Here is a 23,214-nt window from a genome sequence, read left to right on the forward strand (position 1 = left end):
ATGATAAGTATACTGGTTTCCTGAGTCTATGAGCCACTCTAGCGAGTTAATCGAACCCAAGGAGGGGCCTTGGTATTACCAAAGATCTGTCACAGCCACTTGCTCGGGAAAGAATGGGTGAGCCCTGGCATGCTGCCATGGCCAACTCCTCCCTTCCAGGGAATCCCAAGGGGGCTGCACAAATGGAAAGCAGAGCTTATGGCTGGGTGTGCCAACACTGTTGCCAAACAAATTCTGATAAGAGTCATAAGAGAAGCCAATAACTCAAGAGACAGGAGAGCTTTATTTTGGGTGACAGCAGATGGGAGCTCAAGCCTTAACAACTGACCTCTCCAACAGCAAGATGGACACTTAGAGCTTTGTTGAGAGAGGTTTGGGTGGGGGGTTATGTGCAAGAGACCGGGCAGAGGACATGTGATCACAAGTGGGGGTCGGTATATGTTCAGCCCATGATCATGGGCAGGGAAGGGGTATGTTTTTTTCAGGTATTCAGTTACTATCCAGGCTCTTCTGGTCTGGCTGTTGGCATGTTCCAGTTATCATCCATGCCTCAGGAAAATGCAATAAGAAATAACCATTGGAGGTCTATAGTTGAGCAAGAGGGTCATTGACAGACTGATTTATCTATAGCCAGTCTGATGCACAGGTTAACAACCTGGACTTTCAATTAGCATCTGATGTGGGGGTAGTCTTGTGGGACTCCATCCTTAACTGATGGGATCTGATGCTATCTCTAGGTAGTGTCTGTATTGAGTGAATTTGTAGTATATCCAGTCAGTGTCTGAGGAGAATTATTTGGTGGTGTGGGGAAAAACACATGGTACCTTATGAAGTGGAGAACAAAGGCAAAAGAAGAAAAAGTTCCTTACAACTTACAACCCATTGACAAGTTCTTGAGACAGGCAGAGTGACCCTCCTTTAGGAATTCAACCTCCTCGCTGTTAATACCCTTAGCTTAACGTTATCCTGACCCCTCCAGGATCCTGTAAGTCTACTTTAACATGTAAAAATTCCTTTGGAGGGGCACCTGGTTGGGTTAGTCTGGTAGGCATTGACTCTTGATTTCCACTCAGGTCATGCATGATCTTAAGGTTTGTGGGTTCTGGCCCCAAGTTGGGCTGCACTAACAGTGAGGAGCCTGCTTGGTATGCCCCGTCTCCCTCTTTCTCTGCCCCTCCCTTGCTCACGCTGTCTCTCAAAAATAAAAAATTCCTTTGGAAACTTGTTTTATCTCTACCCCCCAAGGTATATGTTAGCAATCATCCTTCAAGCATATAGTTCACTGATACACTTGTGAAGGGTCTCATGTCTAAGGTTTTACTAGATAGGAATAAATGACCTTTTCCTAATAATAGCACTTCAAGTTCCTGGAAACCTTGCTTCCAAATTCCTTAGAGACTTGTGCTGTCCCTTGAAGTTATATAGGTATATAATCAGTTATCCATCACAACCCCTGTGCAGCTGTTTCTGCCCACAGGTCCTGTCTTTGTGCTTTAATGGGACCACCTTTTTTGTACTGAAGCCCTCTCAAGAATTCTTTTTTGACCGTTCACTCCCAAAACCCAACATTTTCATATCACCTTATGTTGTCAATACACTTCTTTAAGAGTGAAAGAGAAAAATTATAAGAAAACCAGGTTAAAAATATTTCTTCTTTCTAGTCTTAGTACAGTTTATTTTAGGTCATCATTTCCTGTTTTGTCTCCTGGCTTGTGTTCTCCTCTGTTCTCTGCACCACTCTCAAAGTAGTTCTCTTTAAAAGCAAAACAGAAAACTATATTCAAGTCTTTTCCCTCTTCTTCTGCCTCTGATAGTTTACATTCGGCTTTATCTCTTGACCTCCAAACACAGTGTAAACCACTGACAATTAACATTACTTTCAAACGTAATACTGTGTTCGGCTTATCATTTTGTCTCTTTTTTTGCACATAATGTTCTAATTTTTTCCTCTTCAGTGTTCACTCCTTTATTTTTTGATCATAGATACTCTCCCAGAAGATAAGTTACCTTTAAGAGCAGATTAAAGGGTGGAAATTAGCAGATTCCTTTATAGAAATAGAAGGAAGAAAGACTATGAATTCACATATTGTTAATAATTTTTGTCTTTCAGATGTAATTAGTTGTTTAATTAAACATCCCTCTTTCCTATTTGTCTTCACCTCAGAATCTCCAACACCCAGTACAGTGCCTGCATGATAGTGGGTGCCCAATAAATATTTGTTGAATGAATGAATGAGTAAGTGAATTATGTGAGAGTTGGGCCAAATTATCGTTATTTAAAAGGCAGCATAATTTGGTTCCTCTTTCCTCTCACTAAAGAACCTAGTGATTTCTTCTCAATTCTTTGTCCCAAGTTTTTCACCACTGGTCCTTTGCATTGGTGATCCTGTCTGTCCACTGTGCTCTTCCACTCTTCAACGCACCTAACTCTGGACCATCCTTTACACTGAAGTTTATTATTGTTTTTTTAAATTTAAATCCAAGTTAGTTAACGTAGTGTAATAATGATTTCAGGGATATTTAGTGATTCATCATTTACATATAACATCCAGTGCTCATCCCAGCAAGTGCCCTCCTTAATACCCATCACCCATTTAGCCCATACCCCCACCCATCACCCTGTCATCAACCCTGTTCTCTGTATTTAAGAGTCTCTTATGGTTTGTCTCCCTCTTCATCTTATTTTTGCTTCTCTTCTCCTATGTTCATCTGTTTTCTTAAATTCCACATATGAGTGAAAACATGTGATATTTGTCTTTCTCTGACTGACTTATTTCACTTAGCATAATACCCTATAGTTCAATCCACGTTGTTGCAAATGGCAAGATTTCATTCTTTCTAATCTCTGAGTAATGTTCCATTGTATATATACACACACCACATCTTCTTTATCCATTCATCAGTCGATGGACATTTGGGCTCTTTCCATACTTTGGCTATTGTTGATAGTGCTGCTATAAACATTGGGAAGCATGCGTCCCTTTGAAACAGCATACCTGTATCCCTTGGATAAATACCAAGTAGTGAAGTTGCTGGGTTGTAGGGTAGTTCTATTTTTAATTTTTTGAGGAATCTCCATACTGTTTTTCATTTACACTGCAGTTTAAATATCACTTGTCAGAAAGGTTGAGCACTATAATCGGAAGTACCACTGCTTGCCCCCCTTTTCTAAAAAGCATTGATGTTTCTTTATTTCCTAAGACTTCACAAAGATTTCCTTATTGTCTCTTTTTATCAACACAGTGTAATTTCAGTGAGGGCAGGACCACAGCTCTTTACTGTTCTATTTCCAGCCCACAGCGCGGTGTCTTGGCAGTGTGGGCTATTAATGAATGAAAGCAAAAATATCCCACTCCTCCTGAGGACATCTGTATTACTATCCAACTTACTAGCAACCCCGTGAAGTTGGTGATACTGTTATCCTGGGAAAAACCGCAGACTCTCACAGCTTGGGAACGCCCTGCTCTTAGGAAACCCCTGAATTTGCATTCTCCCCATTGCGTGGTAGTCCCTGGATTCCAACCCTGGTGGAGAGGAGAGTGCTTCGTTTCCAGTTGGCTTTTGTGAATTATTAAGTTTGGCGAATCTGCCCTCAGGTCCTGGGAGGAAGCCTGGAAGGGAGATGGAGTCGGAAGATTTGTGTGGGGTGTCCGAGGTTGTGGCTAGGTAGGAGGGGGGAAGGCGAGCTCAGCAGGTTGGGGAGGCCAGGGTAGGGTGCACAGGTGCGCGGGGGTGGGGTGGGGGTGGGGTAGGGGGGGTGGGCGCTGCGGTGCTGGCAAGCCTAAGCTTTTGACCCGTCGGGTCGCGGGCCGTTCTGACCAGGCTTGCGGGGAGTGGGAGTCGCGAGTCGGGTAGTCCGCTCCCTAAGCTTGTGTCCCTGAGCCAAGCACCCTCAGATTTCGGCTTGGGGCGCTGTTAGCGTCGTGGACGTGCTTGGTAAGGAGGCAACCCCAACCCTGGTCTACATAGGCAGAGAAAGCAGGACCCTGGACAGCGCTCAGAGGCCTAAGTGGCTTGCGTTACTTTTTTAGTTCCCAGATCTTTTCCGCTTAGGCAATTTGACCACTCATAATAAAGCTGAGTTCTCAATATGTGAAGCCACTTTCCTAAAGTTGGGCAGAAATGGATTTCCCAAAATTGGATACCTGCTATCACTCACCAAATGAATTCAACTCAATTCTGACACTATCCACCTGGAGATAGTCTCAGACCCCACAGGTTGAAAGCTCAGTCCTGCATCACTGCCCCACACCCCTGCTCTTTAAGATACCAGTCACAAGTCCGGATTGTACCTGTGCTTCTGACTCACCAGCTATGAAGCAGGGTTCCCAGGACCCCCTCTTGAGGTTTGACTAATTTGCTAGAGTGTCTCAAAACTGAGGAAAACATTTTACTTATTAGATTACCAGTTTGTTACAAAATCTTCCTGAGTTCAGGAACAACCAGATGGAAGATAAGCTAAGGGCAAGGTATGGGGAAAGGATGCATTGCTTCCACACTCTCCCTGAGCAAGAGTGCCCGGGAGCTCTCCAAACCCACTGCTTTTGGTTTTTTGTGGAGGCTTCATTACATGTGTGATTGAGTTCCATCACCTTAGCCAATGAATTAATCAAACTCCAGTCCCTCTCCCCTCCAGAGAGGTTGGGGTTGGGGTAGGGCTGGAAATTCCAGCCCTCTAATCCTTTGGTTGGTTCCCTTGGCAACCAGACTCCATCCTAAAATCCTTTCAAAAGTTATCTCATTAACATGATAAACTTAGGTGTGGTTGAAAGGGGCTTGTTATGAATAACAAGACACTCTCTGCACCTTTATGGTCCTGAAGCTATTTCAAGAATCTGTGACAAAAGACTAAATATTAAAAGATGGTCCTATTGCTCTTGATCCTCAGGAAATGCCAAGGGTTTTAGGAGCATGAGCAGGAAACTATGGACCAAGACAAAAATATATAATAAACCACAACATCACAACTACTGAACTGTATACCTAAAAATGGTTAAGATGGCAAATTTTATGTTAGGTGTATTTTACCACAATAAAAAAATTTAAAATTTAAGAAAGGCAGTGCCCAAGCTGCAGAGTGGCCAGGAAGCTCCCTCTTCACTGTCAAGGAGCTTGTGGCATAGTATAGAGTTACGAGACCACTCCATGTGTCTGGATGGTTGGACCAAAATTCAGTTCCTGAAAATACTGGAAAGGAATTTAGGGTTTCAGGCCATAGGTATTGGTGCTGTTTCCAGAGATACTCCCCTGACCTTCCTCTTAGGAAGGATGGGGATCTCATTCAGTTGACTCTATTTCTGCCCTGAGAAATAGACCTTCATGGCAGTTCCTTTGTATTCCAACTCTTCCTCCTCAAGGCATAGCCCTTTGCATAGATGATTATTATTATTGGAGGGAGGTGATTATTCTTTTTCTCAAAATGTTATCTATATTCCCTGACAGTGGATAGATTTCTTTTTTTCATCTTGGAGCTTCTCTACCCACATCTAGGGTTCCCATCTAGGGTTCCCTGGTCCAGTTACTCTCGTGGAGGATACTGTAGCCAGTGAGATACTCCATAGGGAATCCCCTTGCACTCCCTTGCCTGGCTCTCCTTTCTTTAATGTACCCTTCCTGTAAAGGTGGCTTTTAGGCAAACAGGCCTGAGCAATGGACTGTAGAAAGGGCCCACAATGACCTCCCGGCTGAATACAGACAGGCCCATCAGGCAACCCACCTCAAAAATATCCATAGGCCCTAACTGACCAATGGGCTATTTACAACTAGGCACAGTTACCAAAAAGGAGAATTCCATACATCGACATACCTCCCCTCACCTTCCCCCTTTAAAAACCACCCCCACCCACTGCCTCAGGCAGATAGCCTCTTCTCTATTGTTCTGCCTGATGTTCCCCTGCTTTGTATTGTGTAAACTTAGGTTTCCTTTGCTCTGCCTCAGGTGAATTCTTCCACCTACCAGGCCACAGGCTTCCACCTGATTGTTGCCCCACATTTGGGGGCCCCCTATCTGATCAAGAGACACCCCATTTAAACACTACACTTCTCTGTCCACTAGTATTCACATCTTCATTAACTATTCAGATCTACTACCGTTTGCTGCCAGTAGCTGTAAAAGGAGTGAAAAATAGTATTAGCATTCTTTTTCACATATACATGGGGGACAGATGTAAACACATAAAATACTCATCTACTTAATGTTGCAGTTTCAGGAATTTTAATTATTAAAATATTTAATTTTTCAGGCATCTGGTCTAACTGAGCTAAGAGAAAATATCATCTCTTGCTTTGAGCCTCTTTTGACGTGTTAATGTAGTTTTGAATTTCCCTCATTATAGAACCCATTTATTTATTTATTTTCGCTCCATTTATTCCCAACGTTTTCCACCTTTGGAAGGGACGTTAGGTTCACACACTGTGCGGCTGTAGATTGCAGACAGCAATATTAGTCTAGCAAGTACCTCCTCCTCAGTCCACTCCCATTTATTTAGAGTAAGGTTACATAGGTACAGAATTATTGGGTATTTTTTTACCATTAGACATAGCTGCATACAGTGCTAATCATGGTTTTCCCAAATAGGGTAAAGGTATACCCCATCAGATCCTTAGGAATTCTGACATAAGGTTTAAAATTTAGTTACAGGGTCACCTGGGTGGCTCAGCCAGTTAAGTGTCCAGACTCTTGATCTCAGGTCATGATCTTGCAGTTGGTGAAATTGAGCCCTGCATTGGGCTCTGTGCTGACAGTATGGGACTTGCCTGGCAATCAATCAATCAATCAATCTCTCTCTCTTCCCCCCCGCCCCCACTCTGCCTCTTTCTCTCTCTCAAAATTAATAAATAAAATATTTTTAAAAATAAAATATAATTTCTTAGGAATCATCCTTGCTTCTGGAACTTACAGCTGAAGACCTGCTCCTGCACCCATTAAGAGAAAGAAAGTTGAGGTGATAAGAAGAAGAAGGAAAAAATTACAGTAATTAGTCATCTTCCCTTGGGAAGATGCATGGTCATTCTACCATCCTCTTCCAATCCTCATCCCCAGATCCACCACACACACACACACACACACACACACACACACACACACACACACACGAGTATTTAGTGAGGACAGTTCCTTAGCCCTCCTTATGTTGAGTGTGAGCACATACTCATGAGCCCTTCATGCCTTTATCTCCCTGTTTCAGATGACCAATGTTTTAATTGCCCATTCCAATTCTCTGTCAAACTATTACTGAGGAAGTTACCCCTCTACTCATTGTTGGACATTATGGGCTGTAAGTATGCTCCTAGGTCTGAAGAAATATGACTTGGTGATCCAAATTGGTGCAATATCTTCTGTTATGGTTTTTTTATAGTATTCTAAACATTTGCATCTACCACTGGATAAGCAAAGTTGGTCCCATACCTCCTAGGGACATCTCTTTCTTTACCAAAAGAACAAAAACAAAAACAAAACAAAAAAAACCCCCTTTTATTTATTAAATAATATCTATGCGCAATGTGGAGCTCAAAATCATGACCCCAAGATCAAGAGTCACATGCTCTACTCACTGAGCCAGCTAGGTACCCCAGGGGCATCTCTTTAATTGGCCAGTTTTCCACTGCTCTTCTGCCTGACCATATGGCCAGGCCATTGGACGCCACCACTGAGTCAGTAAAAGCTCAAACCTAGGGGCTTTTATCATTGTTCAGTTCTTCAGTCACTGCTAAGAAAACCGCATGTGATTCAGTCTCCCAAGTAGATTTATTTTTACCTTCCTCCAACACAGTTTTTAGCCTTTCAAATAAGATGCTGTCTGTTCACCTTGGAATTGCTATCCATTAACCAAGCAGCTTTTTGTTGGTCAATTGGGAAACTGTTTATAGGGCACTATCTGTAGAATAAAATCTGGGAGCTCCTCATGTGGTCCCAAAGTCAGTCCAAGGGGAAAAGTCTAGTTGCTTGCTTGTGAATCCACTGGGTAACTTTCTGCATTCTTCTGGTAGCATATTCCTGTAAAAACCATCTCCATTTTATTATGGAACACTTCTGGGCACTGCTCTCCCCATTGGCATGTTTCTCTGACCAAACCCAAGATATCACTGATATTTCAGGTTTTAAGGTCATTATTTTTTATTTAAACATTTTTAATTATGGTTAAATACATATGACATGAAGTTTAGCATCATAACCATTTTTAAGTGTACAGTTTAGTAGTAGTAAGTATATTTACATTGTTGTGCAAAACCAATCCCTGGAACTTTTCCATCTTGCAAAATGGAAGTTCTATATCAATTACACAACAGCTCATTTCTCCTCCCTCCAACTCCTAGCAGCCACTGCTCTACTTTCTCTTCCTATGAACTTGACCACTCTAGATACCCCATACAAGTGGAACCATCATTCAGTATTTGTCTTTTTGTTACTGGCATGTTTCACTTGGCATAATGTCCTCAAGGTTTATCCATGTTGTAGCAGGTGTCAGGATTTCTTTCCTTTTTCAGGCTAATGTTAAATTGTATGTAAATGCTACATTTTGTTTATCCATTCATCTGTGCATTCATCTGAAGCAACTTGAGTTGTTTCCATCTCTTGGCTATTGTGAATAATGTTGCTGTGAACATGGGTTTATAAATATCTGAGACCCTGTTTTCAAGTCTTTGGATATATACCCAGATATATGTATACACCCAGAGATTGCTGGATCATATGGTAATTCTACTTTGATTTTTTGGAAGAAACACCATACTGTTTCCCATAGTGGCAGCACCATTTTACATTCCTACCAGCAGTATACAAGCATTTCAGTTTTTCTGCATCCTTGCCAACATCTGTTATTTTGTGGGGTTTTGTTTGTTTTGGTTCTTTGACAGTAACCATCCTAATGGGTGTGAGGTGATGTGATTATATATAACCTTCAGTCATAGAGGCAATTCAATTAATGTCCAATAGCAAGCTAGTAACTGCCTCTCAAATGGAAATTCTCTATCCCAAAATCTCAGTAGTCATTACTGTGGGGCATTCATAGGCTTTTGCCATAACCCCGGTTTACACACCGCACAGGTCTCTCATACAGAGAATTGTCCCACACCAGCACTCCAGTTTTTATTTTACACTGTGTGGGTTTGGGCAGTCTTATTTGTCCTCATTTAGCATGTCTAACTAATATTCCTTGAAGGGTGGATTGGCATGCCTTGTATTTTACAATGCTAGGTAGGGGAAATATTCCCCTACCAGACACAATATCCATCCATTTAATACATTCAGCTGAAAGAGACACAGAGACCCAATCACTTTCTGTAAAAATTCCAGTTTTCACCCAAACTTCCATTTCAACTCTATCAACCCTTAACATTTCTTTATTCTTTCATTCTGATTACAGCTCCTGTTAGGGATGCACCAGTGGGTTTTGATACCCCAGTGCATGAGGTTCCCTTGTCTATGAGTCCCAGAAACTACTCCACTCCTGACCATTTATCCACTCATAAGACTTTGTGCTCCCTTTGTGCTCCAGCACGTGTCCAGCTCAGGGACCTAGGCCATTTGTCAATCTTTATCTTAATTGATCTGGATGACCGTTAATTCAGGAGATTCCAATTCAGTTTCTCACTGTAATCTTTACTTTCAGGCTTTTAAAATGCTTCTAAACTGGGGGTAAATAGAGCAGATTTATTTGAGGCTCTTTGATGTTGAAGGACTAGCAGGAGGTCCCATTGGTCTACACAGCCTTGGATAGTGCTGCATTAAGACTTTTGTTAACCTTATCAATGTCCATTCTATTTATGTCACTTCTTAATAACCATGGGACAAGTCCCCTCTTTCTGCCTTTCTCCATTTTATTGCTAGTATTTTTTTTTTTTAGCACCTACAAGACCCATGAGGGGAAGCTGAGATTACAAATTCTATGAGGCTTTTCAGACTGCCCCTCTATTTTGTAACATGAGATGCCTATGCAAAAGGGCCCCCTAACCACAACATTTACCATGACCTGGGTAACCAGCATATTCAGTGGGTGAGTATCTTGATTATCCTAAAGCCAGTCCCACATGGCTTACATGTGAAGCATATCAGATGCTTCACGTGGGGTGTTCCACTTAGCATTTATGGGGGGAGCTGAACTGTCCTGCTTCTCAGACTTTACAATATTAACCAATCCACCAGGCTGGCTGTTTTCTTGAGAATAACTTGGTATGTTTCACCATACCAGTAGTGATTGTTCAGTAGTGAGCTGTGGGTCCTGTATCAGTCCAAACATGTGCTTCCGCTCTGCAGCATTCAAAACCAAAGATACCACCCTAAATTAGTCACTCTGTGAACTAGGAAGTCCCATGCAGCACAAAGGACTTGTCCAAACACTGTGCTAAGAGACTCGATGTAAGTCTAGCCTAGTTTCCACCTGTGTTGGGACATGTCTTTAAAGGTGACCCCAGCCCCCATGCTGAGTCTTTGTCTAAGAAAGCACAATGTTCCCACACTGCAAAATGTATATTGTCCCAACCCACATTTCCAAACCATTTTCAGTAATTTTCCACAACCCTCTCTGTAATTTTTCCATTCCCCCATAGCCCGTTAGTCCCACATTTTTTACTTCTCCATCACCCCTTTTTGTTCCCTCTCTTCTCCCTTTAAAAACGTCTCCTTTGAGTTGGAGCTGAGCTCAGTTTATACAGTTTAAGTTATACTTAAGTCTGTCTTGTCATCTTTAACAATTGTCTGGTGCTGTTTCTGACCATTCTATGATGTCCCTACTCAGACCTGAATCGGAGCCACCAAAGGACCCTGGGACAGGACAACTGGACTGACTTAGCAAGCATCGGGACATTTTATCTCCAGTATGCTTGCTTGTTTAGGTATCTGGTGATTCTTGACTCCTGATCCAGTGCTCTGGAAGCACAGTGAAGAAATATTTTGATTGTTAAGATTCTGGGTATACCCTTGAGGTTGAGATAAAGCTCCAGGACTCTTTGTAACATACCATTAGTTAAGGGTACGGGAACTTGCCAGTTCACTGAGCACCCTTCCCCTCCAACCCCTGCAGACTTTATGCTTTGCAGCTATGGCCCTAATACTGTTTACTTACTTTCTCCCTGACAAAACTTTCCCAAAGACAGTATTGAATTGTAGTGGCCTCTTTGGGCTCCTGGGACATCACCAAAGTAGTTTGAGAGGAGCCCTGGAACAAAAGGAAACAAAAATTTCAGACACACGATGGTCCCTTACTTTGTCTGGAAAGAAAGATTTAAAAAACATCTCCAGCCTCTCACTCTTTCCTGGTGTGTGTGTGTGTGTGTGTGTGTGTGTGTGTGTGTGTGTGTGTGTAGAGGGGACCTCAAAGTTCTAACCCTGTAATCACAGGTTCCTTAGGCTACCAGTTCCCATCCTGAAACTATCTAGGACCCCCAGTAGGAGTAACCTTACTAGCATAAATTCAGGTGTGGTCAAAAGGGGCTTTGATGAATAACAAAAGAAAATCTATCCTTCAGGAAATCCCAAAGGTTTTAGGAGCTCTGTGCCAGGAAGTGGGGACAAAAACCAAATGTATATGTACATGTATGTAAATGGGTATATATATTGTTCCTCAGGTGGTGATAATTTGTATAAAGGTAGTACAGGTGCAGAAGTAGTTAAGTGAGTGCAGTCTGGATGCATTTTGGGACTGGGGACTGATTGGATAGGGGGGCAGTGCTGGGAGAACTGGAGGAAACAAGAATCACCCCCACCCCAACAAGCCCCTATCCATCAACAGGAAAATGAAAAAATAAATTGTAGTATAGTCATATAGTGAATACTAGAAAATCAAAAAGAGCAGACCACTGGTGCATGCAATACATGGATGAATCACAGAAATAACATAGTGAGTGAAATAAGCCAGATACATAACAGTTTATTTTACATGACTCCATTTATATAAAGTTTAAGGGAAGGCAAAACTAAGTTATGGTTGATATAAGTCACCATAAGTTATGGTTACCTCTGGGAGGAAGGTATTGTTTTGAAAGGGACACGAGGGAAATATTTGGGGTGACGGAAATGCTATAGATCTTGATATGGGTCATGGTTACATGGATATGTGCATATGTAAAAATCAGGCAGTAAATTTAAGATTCTATAAATAAACTTACAAGTTAGCCCTAAATAAAAACATTTAGGTAAACATTTAAAGAATAGAAATAGAAGGCAAAGCTTCTATATTAGTAGAGGAAAAAGAGGAATAAAGAATTCATTTGGTACAAGAGAATGCAAGAAGGATGGGGAAAAAAAGGCAAGAAGGGCATTGTTACCATCACACAGTAAGCTGACAGAAAGAGATATGAAAAACACTGAGCTATGTAAGTATTAGACAAAACAGATTAAAATAAAAATGTTACAGATTATGAGGATCAATTACATAATAAAGGCAGTTATCAGAAATACATAGCAATTCTCAATTTTTATATATATCCAACAATATAATCTTAAGTTACATGAAGCAAAAATGTGCATAAAAATAAAGAGAAATGGACAAATCCACAATTATGGGAAAGGTAAAAACCATTCTTGGTGATTGACAATTCTATCAAATAAAAATAGGATAAGGTAGATTTAAACAGCACAATATAAAGAAAGAATTCTACCCCACTATTTAGAGAATATAGACTTTCTTCTCAGGCATATATAGAACATTACACAGACAGGCAGACACACACACACACACACACACACACGCACTCACTGACAGCAGGTCACAAAACAATTCTCAACAAAAACAAAAGAATGGAAATCATACAAAACATGTTAAGAAATAATAACTCCCAAAATCTGTGTTTTTGAAAGTTTGAAAACATACTTCTTTATAATTCATGAATCAAGAAAGAAATGAAAATGAGAAAATGGTAGGAACTGAACAACTGAAAATACCATGTATCACAGCTCAGGACATACTGTTAAGTAATATAGAGAGAAGTAGTTTTAAACTTAAATACAGCAATTAGAGGAAACTTTTTTTTTTAATGTTTATTTATTTTTGAGAGAGAGAGACCGAGCACAAGCCGGGAAGGGTCAGAGAGGGAGGGAGACAGAATCGAAAGCAGGCTCCAGGCTCTGAACAGCACAGAGCCCAATGCGGGTCTCGAACTTGTGAACCAGAAATGTAAAATTTCTAAGTAAAGTATGAGCAAACAAAAATAAATGTATTTAAAAATAAATACATCCCAAACAGGTAGACTTACCTTAGAAATACAATAATGATTTAATAAAATCTGTTACTGCAACTTATCACATGAACTGATGTGATGCATTTAACTTCCATTTGTGCATATTAAAAAAATCTTAAAACCTTAAAAACATAAAGTCAGAAAAATCCCCGTAAAGTCAGAAAAATCATAAAAATGCCTGCTTTCACAACCTCTTTCAATACTGTGTAGCTACTGCAGTAGTAAACCGACATAACACATATGTGCACATGTATATGTACACATATTACAGACACAAACATTGACATCTCATGACTATTCAGTTAACTTTTCATAAAGCAGCCTTTGAAAAATCTAAAGTATTTTTGTAAAAAGCCCCCAAACATACTATAGTTTTTTTTTTTTTAGAAAGTGGTTTTAGGTGTCAAATCTCAAGCAAAGCTATGTTCACCAAGTTACTCCATTCAGAGAATATCATATGGAACAAACTTGAATGGTGTACTTTTCTTTGAACCCAAATGTTCTGTTTCATTGCGATGTACCTCCTCTTGAGAGGAAGAGGCAAAGGCTTCAGCTTGTTATGCTTGCTAAGGTGCTACTCTGATGAATGTCCAAGAGCTCTCATGTTTTCTCTTTATTTTTCCTAAAGGTGGCTTTCTGTGAAATACCTTTTTATTAAAGGGCAGTACTACATAAAACTCTGAGCCCTCTGAAGGCTGACAAATTGAAGAAAATGGTGCAGAAGGGAAAAATTATGCATCCAAAGAATGACTCTCTCTTTTTCCTATTCCCACAACCAATCCCCCACTATCAAGTCTTCTCATTCCCATTGACAAGTGAAAAAATTCTTGTTCTTAATACCTTTCACGTACAAACTGCATTTTTCGACGTTTATTTCATTTTTCAGTTGGGTTTTTTCGTTTGAAAATGGTTTGGGTAAATTGGATTAGAATGCACTGTAATTCCTGTCATTAAGACCCATAGGGAATGAATACACACACACACACACATATATGTATACACACACACACACACACACACACACACACACACACACACACACATTTAACGGCTTTTCATTTTGCAGCTGAGCTTTCAGGGGTGAATTAAAAGCTGTAAGCCAGGGGCAGGTTATGAAGCCAAAGTTTAAAGGCTGGAAGTAAAGTCACAAAGCTTCCCTGCCCTTCCCGACGGCGACCCCGGGCCACCAGCCAATCACGACTAGAAAGAGCCCTGCCTGGCTGCGCACCCAGACCCAAAGGCATACACCCCAGCGTTCCACCGGCGCAGCCGGGACGCCGACCGCGTTTACGCGACGACGCTCCACCCGACCGGTAGGAGCCGCCATCAGCTAGCGGTTCCCGGGCCACAACGGGCGTTGCCCCTTGCCTTACCCCTCCACCGAGCCCACCACTGGCCGACATGGTTGAGGCGGATCGCCCCGGGAAGCTCTTCATTGGCGGGCTCAACCCCGAAACCGACGAGAAAGGCCTCGAGGCCGCGTTTGGCAAGTATGGCCGCATCAGTGAGGTGCTCTTGATGAAAGATCGAGAAACCAGCAAGTCCAGGGGCTTCGCGTTCGTCACCTTCGAAAGCCCGGCAGACGCCAAGGCTGCCTCCAGAGATATGAACGGCAAGACCCTGGATGGTAAAGCCATCAAGGTGGCCCAGGCCACCAAGCCGGCGTTTGAGAGCGGCCGGCGGGGCGCCCCGCCGCCGTCCCGCAGCCGCGGTCGCTCGAGGGGCCTGCGCGGGACCCGGGGCGGCGTTGGCCCGCGGCGACCCCCATCCCGGGGCGGGCCGGCGGACGACAGCAGCTACGCGGGGGATTTCGACCCGCGGTCCTCCAGGGCCTCGCTGCCCATGAAGCGCGGGCCGCCGCCACGCAGGGCCGGGCCGCCCCCCAAGAGGGCCGCGCCGTCGGGCCTGGCTCGCAGCAGCGGCGGTGGAATGCGTGGGCGGGCCGCGGCCGCACGGGGGCGAGACGGCTATGCAGGCCCACCGCGCCGGGAGCCGCCACCCCCGCGCCGGGACCCCTACCTGAGTCCCCGGGAGGAGGGCTGCTCGCCCAGAGACAACTACTCGAGCCGAGACTACCCTAGCGCCCGCGACCCCCGCGAGTTTGCTCCCTCGCCTCGAGAGTACACCTACCGCGATTACGGCCACTCCAATGCCCGGGATAACTGTCCGTCGAGAGGCTATGGCGACCGAGACGGCTACGGGGGGCGCGACCGCGACTTCTCGGACCATCCGAGCGGAGGCTTCTACCGAGACCTATTCGAGAGCTACGGGGACCCGCGCAGCGCCGCCGCGATGCGGGGGCCTCCGCTGTCGTACGGCGGGGGAGGCCGCTACGACGAGTACCGGGGCTGCTCGCCCGACGCCTATGGCGGCGGCCGCGACAGTTACGGCGGCGGCCGTGGCGACCGCTACTCGAGGGGCCGCGACCGGGTAGGCAGAGCCGACCGCGGGCTCTCCCCGTCCTTGGAAAGGGGGTGCCCTCCCCCGCGCGATTCTTACAGCCGCTCTGGCCGCAGGGTCCCCAGGGGCGGAGGCCGCCTGGGAAGCCGCTCGGAGAGAGGGGGAGCCCGGAGCAGATACTAAGTACCAACAGACTTGGGAGTTGAAAATTCCGTTTTCAAAGAAACTAACGAAAAGAAGAGTCAGTTGTATGCTAACTACCCAAGGATTAGTACAAGGAAGAGTTGTTTTTACCTTTTAAAAAATTTTAAAATTTCCTGTTCACTTCCTCTCCATATTTTTTGTGCTTTTTGGGAGGAAAAAGTTAAAACTCGTTTAATTGCGTTTTGGAATTGTTAACGTTTCTTTCAACAAGCTCATGTTAAAAGTATGACTTGAACCTGCGTACTAGTCTTCTTATATTTCCAAGTAAAAATTCTTCTAAAGGCTTCCTCTCTTCTAAGTTTTCCTGATAAATGAGACAGTCTCTGCCCACCAAAAATGGAAAAATGGATCAGTCTGTTAATTGAAAGCAACAAGATTTGGGGGGGGGGGGCAGGGAATGGAAGGGCACTGGTATATGCTACTCTTAAGATTTCAGGGTATTTTTCAGACTGAGACTCAGTGTTCCCAGTATTTAAAAAAAATGACCAGCAACAACAACAAAAATCATTTAGATGCCTATTTAAAAAAAGCTCTGTTCACTCTTAAGTCTAAAAAAAGCAAGTGGATAATGCTGGGCATATGTTGTCTTTTTGCCTTTACTTTGAGAATCTGCAGAATCTCCTGTTCCCTTGCTCCCCAAAATACTATTCATATATGTTGAACAAGGATGGAATACTAAATTACAGAGTTGGCCAACCAACCACAGAGCTGCAGAAATCCCAGACAAACATCAATTAATCGCATTTATTTTCACCACCAACAAATTATTAAGAGCCAAGTAGAAAATACACCAATGGTGAATTTGGGGATCATAATGGCTTCTGTACCTAACTCCACGCTACTTGCCCTTGGCTCTAGAGCCAGCTAGCTGGCTCCTATGGAGAGAATTAGTCTTCTGCCCTTGGGGGTGGAGGAACCAAATGTGAAGCAGCATCAGAGCTCAGAAGCTCAGAGAATTCTTGAGAGAGCTTGGCATTTCAACGTCTGAGGAACTCATCCTGGTGTGAGGGACCTGGGGATGGGTTGAGTGTTCTGCACTGTTAAGCTGGGGAGAAGGGCTTGAACAGATAAAGATCAGAGAGGCTTCCCCCAGGGTGCCTCAGGAGGGATGTAACAGTCTCCACTTTCTATCCCAACCTCAGGGCAAGAAACACCTTTTTCCAGTCAGCACCTGTGGAATTTCCCTGTTTATCTGAGAGAGAGGTAATTGCACAGTCAAGGAGCTCTAGTCGCCAGAGAAAGAAGGATCAGGTTAAAATAGTAGGACTCATGTTTTGCATAGTAATTGCTGGAGGAAACAGATGAGCACCTGCACAACAAAAAAGTACTTAAAGAGATCTGAATGTAACACACTCACATACACAACTCCAAAAACATGACTTTTTGACAAAATAATAAAGTAGGTGAATTATAGGAAAGGCTGCATTACTGGCCCAGAAGATCAAATGCAAGAAATAGCTAAAAAAAAAAAAAAAAAAAAAAAATCCAGAATCACTCAGGCAAAATGTGTAATACCTTTATGGAAAACTTATTAACGTTTATTGAAGGACCTATAAAAAGACTAAATAAATGGAGGTTTGTATCATGTCATGGTTGGGAACACTTTTTATCATAACTATTCTTAACCTCACCAAATTAATTTGGAAAATCAGTACAACTTCAAGTGAAGTTACAACATGATTTTTCCACACAGCTCCCTTCTCTTTCCCAGTAATACCCATTTATTTGTGTGATCTACGATGGAATACTGAATAAAAGATTTGGCTAACCAGCCACAAAACTAAAAAAAAAAGAAAAAGAAAAAGAAAATGACTTCATTCACCACAAATTTTTAAGAAACAGGTAAGAAAGAGACACTAATGGGAGATTTATCTAAAGCTTCATATGGTGGAATAAAGAGCAAGAAGAGCCAAAGTGATTCTGAAAAAAAAAACAATAATTAGAAAGGACTCACCCTACCAGATAATCAAAACTTGTTATAAAGCTATAGTAACTTAAGCTGTGTGATATCAACAGACAAGGGTAGACAGACCAACAGAGCCAAGACAGCCCATAAATAGGCCCACTTGCATACAAAAACATGATATATGACAGAGGTAGCTTTAAAAGTCATTGATGAAAGGATGGACTTTTTTTTTGTTTTGTTTTTAATGGCTATCTCTTTGTAAAAAGATAAAACGAGATCCCCTAACTGAGCATACACAAAAAATACATTCTAGATGGTTTGAAGATATAAACCTGAAGAGGAAATTTTTAAAAAATATTTAGAAGAAAATAAAGAAAAACTGTATCATCCTGGGGCAGAGAACTTTTGACATAAACACAAACCTCGAAGGAAATCATGTTGCTAGAATTTTCCATATTCTTAAGATATTTTTTAATGATAGGACATTTAATAAAGTGAAATGTAAAACCATAAATTCGAAGAACGTATTTGCATTGAAATAATCCCAAGAGTGCTTAGAAACCATTAAGAAAGAAAACACCAAGGGAAAAATAAGGGGGCAAAAGGACTGATACCTTTCTGATAGAGGTAGAAATTGACATAATCACTTTGGAAATAATTTTGGCAATGCCTAGTAAAGTTGGAGGGTGCATACCTTACAACTCAGAAAGTCCAAGGAGAGGATCTAGAGAAACTCGCACATGTACACCAGGAGTTAACCACAAGATCACTGCCCTCTGAATGTTAAAAGAGTAGAAACAGCCTACCTGGAGTGGATTAACTGAGACTTATTATAATAAAGTTCAGTGTAGAAGCTAATGTGAATCAACCAGATCCACATGTATCAACATAGGTAAATATCAAAGTATTTGTTGGGTGGAAAGGCAAATTGCATAAATACAAGTGTAATGAAAAAACCTATGATTGGAGTGATACATGAAAAGTCAAGTTCAGTGTGAGGAAAGGAAGGTGGGATGGATGAGGAGTGGGTCTTAGCCGAATATGCATTGTTTTATTTCTTTAACAGGTGGACTTTAAGCAAAAATGACAATGTTGACATCTTAAATTTCTGTGGTGTGTACATTAGCATATCTTTGATATTCCATAATTTTGATATATATATAAATATAAGTAAATACAAACTTTAATATGAAAAATAGAGCTTAGCACAGCACCAGCATGTAATGGCTACTCAAAAATGTTAACTATTGTCCTGAACCTGCCTTTCAGTTGCAACACTCTTGACAATGACTCTCCCTCTTGACTTTGTTTATGGGTGATGCCTTATTCTGTTTGACTCTTTATAGAAGCTCCTGTCCCAGACTGGGCTCATAGCTAGCTCACCATAACCTCAGGGGTAGAATTTGCATGTCTGAGAACCAGATCTTAGAGGAGAGTGTAGTTTTCCCCTTTGACATTCTTTCTGAAGTATAATAACGATGAAAACCTTTTTCCAATTAACAAAATGCCAATTTCTGAAGCCTAATCTCCTGAATATTAAAACTATTAATAGCTTTTTAAAAAGTGATGTAAACATTTGGAAATAAAGACTCCTGCAGAGCTTAGATGAGTTCAAGACAGCATACAGAGGCTATGGATTTCTCATGTATGTGTGCAATAGAGCAGCCCCAATTCTTCTTTACTGGAAATTACTGTATAAAGCTATTTTTGTAGGAAAGTATATAAGAGATCTAGCGATTGAAAACTCTTGCTTGTAATTTCTTTCATGATGATGAGCGAGGGAGAGCAAACCAGGTGTTTCACAGGACTTACCCACTGGATGTAATTTAAAGAATGTGCATCTCCTAGCCAAAACCTTTGTGTTCTCTATCTTGTGCTTGACTCAGCCTACTCCTGAGACCCTATCTCCACATTCCTTCTGTCCAAAATAGGGTTCCAGGAGGATCGAAAGTGTCCATGTGGCAACCAACAACATCACTGAGTGTTCCCCACCAGGTGAGGCCTGAACATCTTCCATCTCTGATTGCAGCCTGAATCCTGTTTTGGGTCCCGGGACTCTCCTAGAGTGCTGGAGGCAGACCTCCTTTCTAAAGCACAGTAGCTCCCTTTCTTCCCTTGCCTCAGGCCAAGTAAAATGGGAAAGAATTTTCTGCTTGTATTCCTTCTACCTGGGGCCTCTAATATGTCTCAGCCATTAGATTATGTGAGGTTCATGCTGCTACCCTTTTAGTCTTTATATTAAAAAAGGTGATGTGATTTTCCTTCTCTTGCACAGCAATTTCCTTTGTGGGGACAGTTACTCTGTTCTTGACTCTTTTGAGCATATTTAAGAACTCACCAAGCAGAATCAGATTGTGTGAACCCAATGGTAGTCGGTATTCCTTTCAGAATTCATGTATTGTTTGTGGTGACGTAGTTTCTGAATATAATTTCTCTTATAGCACATCTAACAACTCTTTAAAAATTATTCTGAGTATAAATATTTTGAGGGTAACATTTAATATGGGTATCAAGTGCAAAAAATAAACTATAGCAACTACAGAGCATTGAGGAGTGTGGAATGCACTACTGATCAGATTTACTAAAGTGCTTAAGGAGAATGAGCAAATCTGAGGATGTATTATGAAATTTTTAGGGACAGCATTAGGAAAAAATAGCGAAGCTTCCCTGTAATGTTTGGATGCTGCTCATTATAGTCGAAGGGTAATCTTTTGGTTGTATAAAAGAGTCTTCATTCTGTTTACTTATGTGGCTTGGGCAGTTTTATTACAAGTTTTGACCTTCAGTTTTTTTCATGTGCGAATGGTGATGATATCTCATAACAATTGTGAAAGTTTAAAATAAGATAATGCATGTAAAGCCTGCAGCACAGTGACTGGAATTGCAGTGGGTTCACTAAACAGTTGTACAGGGCACTGTGCAAATAGCAGTAGCTCAGACTTTCCTTTGGTATTTATCCTTTCCATTGACCAGTAAAATTGCTTATGTACTAGAAGTCTCCAGAAAGTTCAACTTGAGAGTTTTGTTGTATTTATATTCAAGGTGTTCTCACCCAGCTTGAAATCTTGGAGAGATATTTGACTCTTCACAGCCCCCATTCTGCCTCTGCCTTCTATATTTCTTGACAGCTAGGGTGAGCCAAAACTTCTGCCAGCAGACTCTGTGTCCCATTCCTAACCAGTCAGAAGTGAGGCAGATAGATGTTATCAAGACCTTTTTTCCTTCAAATCTAGCAGGGTTTAGAATTCTTACTCTCTGGCTTAATTGGCGTAGACTTCATTGTACCTTATAAGTAAAATAGCCAGTACAGTGCCAGGATTTTAAAAAGCTTGGCTATTGTTGTTATTTACAATTGACCCAGGGCCCAGTGTACCTCAGGAAATCCCTGAGTTGTAGTAAAGTGTAGTGATCTGGATTAAGTAGCATGGAATCTGGTAGACCTGAATCCAAATCCCGTATCCACCACTTACTAACTGTGATCTTGGTCAGGCTACTTTATAACTCCTTGCTTTGCTCCCCTTACCTATGAAACTGCAGAAGACAGAGGTAGTAGAAAATAAACGGTACTATAATATAATGGCTGTGAAGGCATTACTCTGCATAACCCCTCTTCTGAGATGTTGGGAAAATGGGGCCAAAGTCTTGCAATTGAAGCTGAATGACATAGTAAACTAGCAGCAGGATTTGCTACATCAGCATTCATGATTGGGAAAGGATTAGTCCTATATTTGTTTATTTGGGGAGGGGGGTGGAGAGAGAGAAAGAGAGAGAGGGAGAGAGAGAGAGAGGGAATGAATGAATCAATCAATCCCAAGCAGGCTCCACGATCAGTTCAGAGCCCCACATGGGGCTTGATCCCATGACTGTGAGATCATGACCTGAGCTGAAATCAAGCGTCAGATGTTCAACCAGCTGAGCCACCAGGATTAGCCCTTTTCTAACACCATAGCTGTAGGGGCTACTATGGTCCAAGCTGTGCAGCTGACCATGATTGATTACCTTGAAAACTAGGTCTTAACCAGTTTCCACTGATACTTCACATAAGGCCAATCTCTTTCTGGGAGACCAATCTGCTGGGGATTTGTTTGGGATAAATTAATCCTCATCTTTTAGCTAAGCAATGTAGACACTGTGGTGAACAAAAGTAGACATCATTAATCCTCCAAGGGATTAATGTTCAAAAGAGATAGTCTTTGGTTAAAAAAAGGCAAAATTGTAAGTGTGATAAGCATTATGAAAGAGCTGCCTAGTGCTGTGAGATACTATAGTATAGTAACAAAGGTCTGGTGTAGTACGGGGTGTTGGAGAATGCATCCTTAAGGAAGTGATGATTGATTCAGATGTGAAGGATGAGTGAAAGCTACATCACTAGGAAAATTAAATGAGACAATATATTAAAGCATGTAGCACATAGGAAGCTCTCATTAAATAGAGGCTGTGGTTTTCTTGTTGCTATTCTTTTTTGACATCAAGATATTTTTTGCTGGAAGTTTGAGCTATATGGATAAGGGTGAAGGAACACAGATAAATCACTAACATATTAATTTAAGAAGGCATACCTTGAGGCTGATAACCAAGAGAGCACAAAAGGGGAATGCCAAGTGAATCAACAAAGGCAGAAAATAGATCAGTTTGAGGTCAAAGTAATAAGAAAACATTAACAGGGAAAATGTAGAAACTGGGAAGCAGGCATGGACTGTTGGGATTAATGAGGTGGAATGAACTGCATTTGTAGTGTCAACCTTTTGAAGTCTGAGTCACCTTCCTGGAGAAAGTCACTCATCTTAAAGGTGTCAGGGCTGTTTGAATCTGAGATGAACCAGATCCTGTCTTTATCCTTAAGACACTCACAGTGTAGTGCGGTTGGCAGATTGTTCTGCATCAAATTACCTACAGTGCAAATCAGAGAGAGATTAAGTGCTATGAGATAGGTGTGGGCAATGTACTAAGGGAGAAAAGGAATTCTGATTACAGGAAGGCTTTCCAGAGGATGTGAATTTCTAGGTTGTCCCTGAAACAGAGAAGCTCCTACTCAATGTGTGTATATTGTACATTTTAGAGAAAATTTGGTCCATTTTTTTCTACTTATATTTAATTTTAGGATTGTTCTCATCTTTGCTGGTTTTATTTCCCTCTCTGATAATTTACATCTACTTTATTCTATTGCCAATTGAAACTTCTGAAGACAGGAGTGGTGATGTGAGCTGCACTTGACTGTTATATCCCCGGCATCTGAAGGATGGACCACAGAGAAAGTTTGGAGGCAGAGGGCCATCCTGTACATGATAAGGCTTACATTTTTAATATTTAAAATTGCCCTCGTGGATTAAAAAATTATGTAGAGAAAGTGTTTCCAGACTCTGAACAGAGGTTAACCATGAAAACAGTCCACAAGATGGCACCAAAAGCTTAAGGATTGTGGCTTTTTGGTTCCCCCTTCTCATACCTGCCACCTAGAACTTGACCTCCAGGGCCACAACTGTACGGCTGAGTGATGCTTGTACCTTCCTTCTGGGTGTAATGAAATT

The 23,214-nt window shown here is 41.9% G+C and overlaps 2 protein-coding genes across 3 annotated transcripts in view; both read left to right on the plus strand.

The window, feature by feature from the left end:
• Positions 1–10,241, plus strand: part of NLRP14 (NLR family pyrin domain containing 14) — a 70,268-nt gene extending 60,027 nt beyond the window's left edge. For both annotated transcript variants that reach the window (XM_042958823.1, XM_042958825.1), the window contains one exon: positions 9,846–10,241. In XM_042958823.1, coding sequence (XP_042814757.1) covers positions 9,846–9,891 — 46 coding nt within the window. In that variant the 3' untranslated portion in view covers positions 9,892–10,241. The remainder of the gene's footprint in view (positions 1–9,845) is intronic.
• A 4,154-nt stretch (positions 10,242–14,395) lies between these two features.
• RBMXL2 (RBMX like 2) lies at positions 14,396–18,196 on the plus strand. The gene has a single exon (XM_042958826.1). The coding sequence runs from the start codon at positions 14,578–14,580 to the stop codon at positions 15,757–15,759; it is 1,182 nt and encodes a 393-aa protein (XP_042814760.1). The 5' UTR covers positions 14,396–14,577; the 3' UTR covers positions 15,760–18,196.
• The last annotated feature ends 5,018 nt before the right edge of the window (positions 18,197–23,214 follow it).

Source organism: Panthera tigris, chromosome D1 (assembly GCF_018350195.1).
Source record: "Panthera tigris isolate Pti1 chromosome D1, P.tigris_Pti1_mat1.1, whole genome shotgun sequence".
Taxonomy (NCBI): Eukaryota; Metazoa; Chordata; class Mammalia; order Carnivora; family Felidae; genus Panthera; species Panthera tigris.

What these genes read in the sequence shown, in the direction of transcription:
- RBMXL2 (XM_042958826.1), top strand. Translation starts at nt 14,578, where the DNA reads ATGGTTGAGGCGGATCGCCCCGGGAAGCTCTTCATTGGCGGGCTCAAC.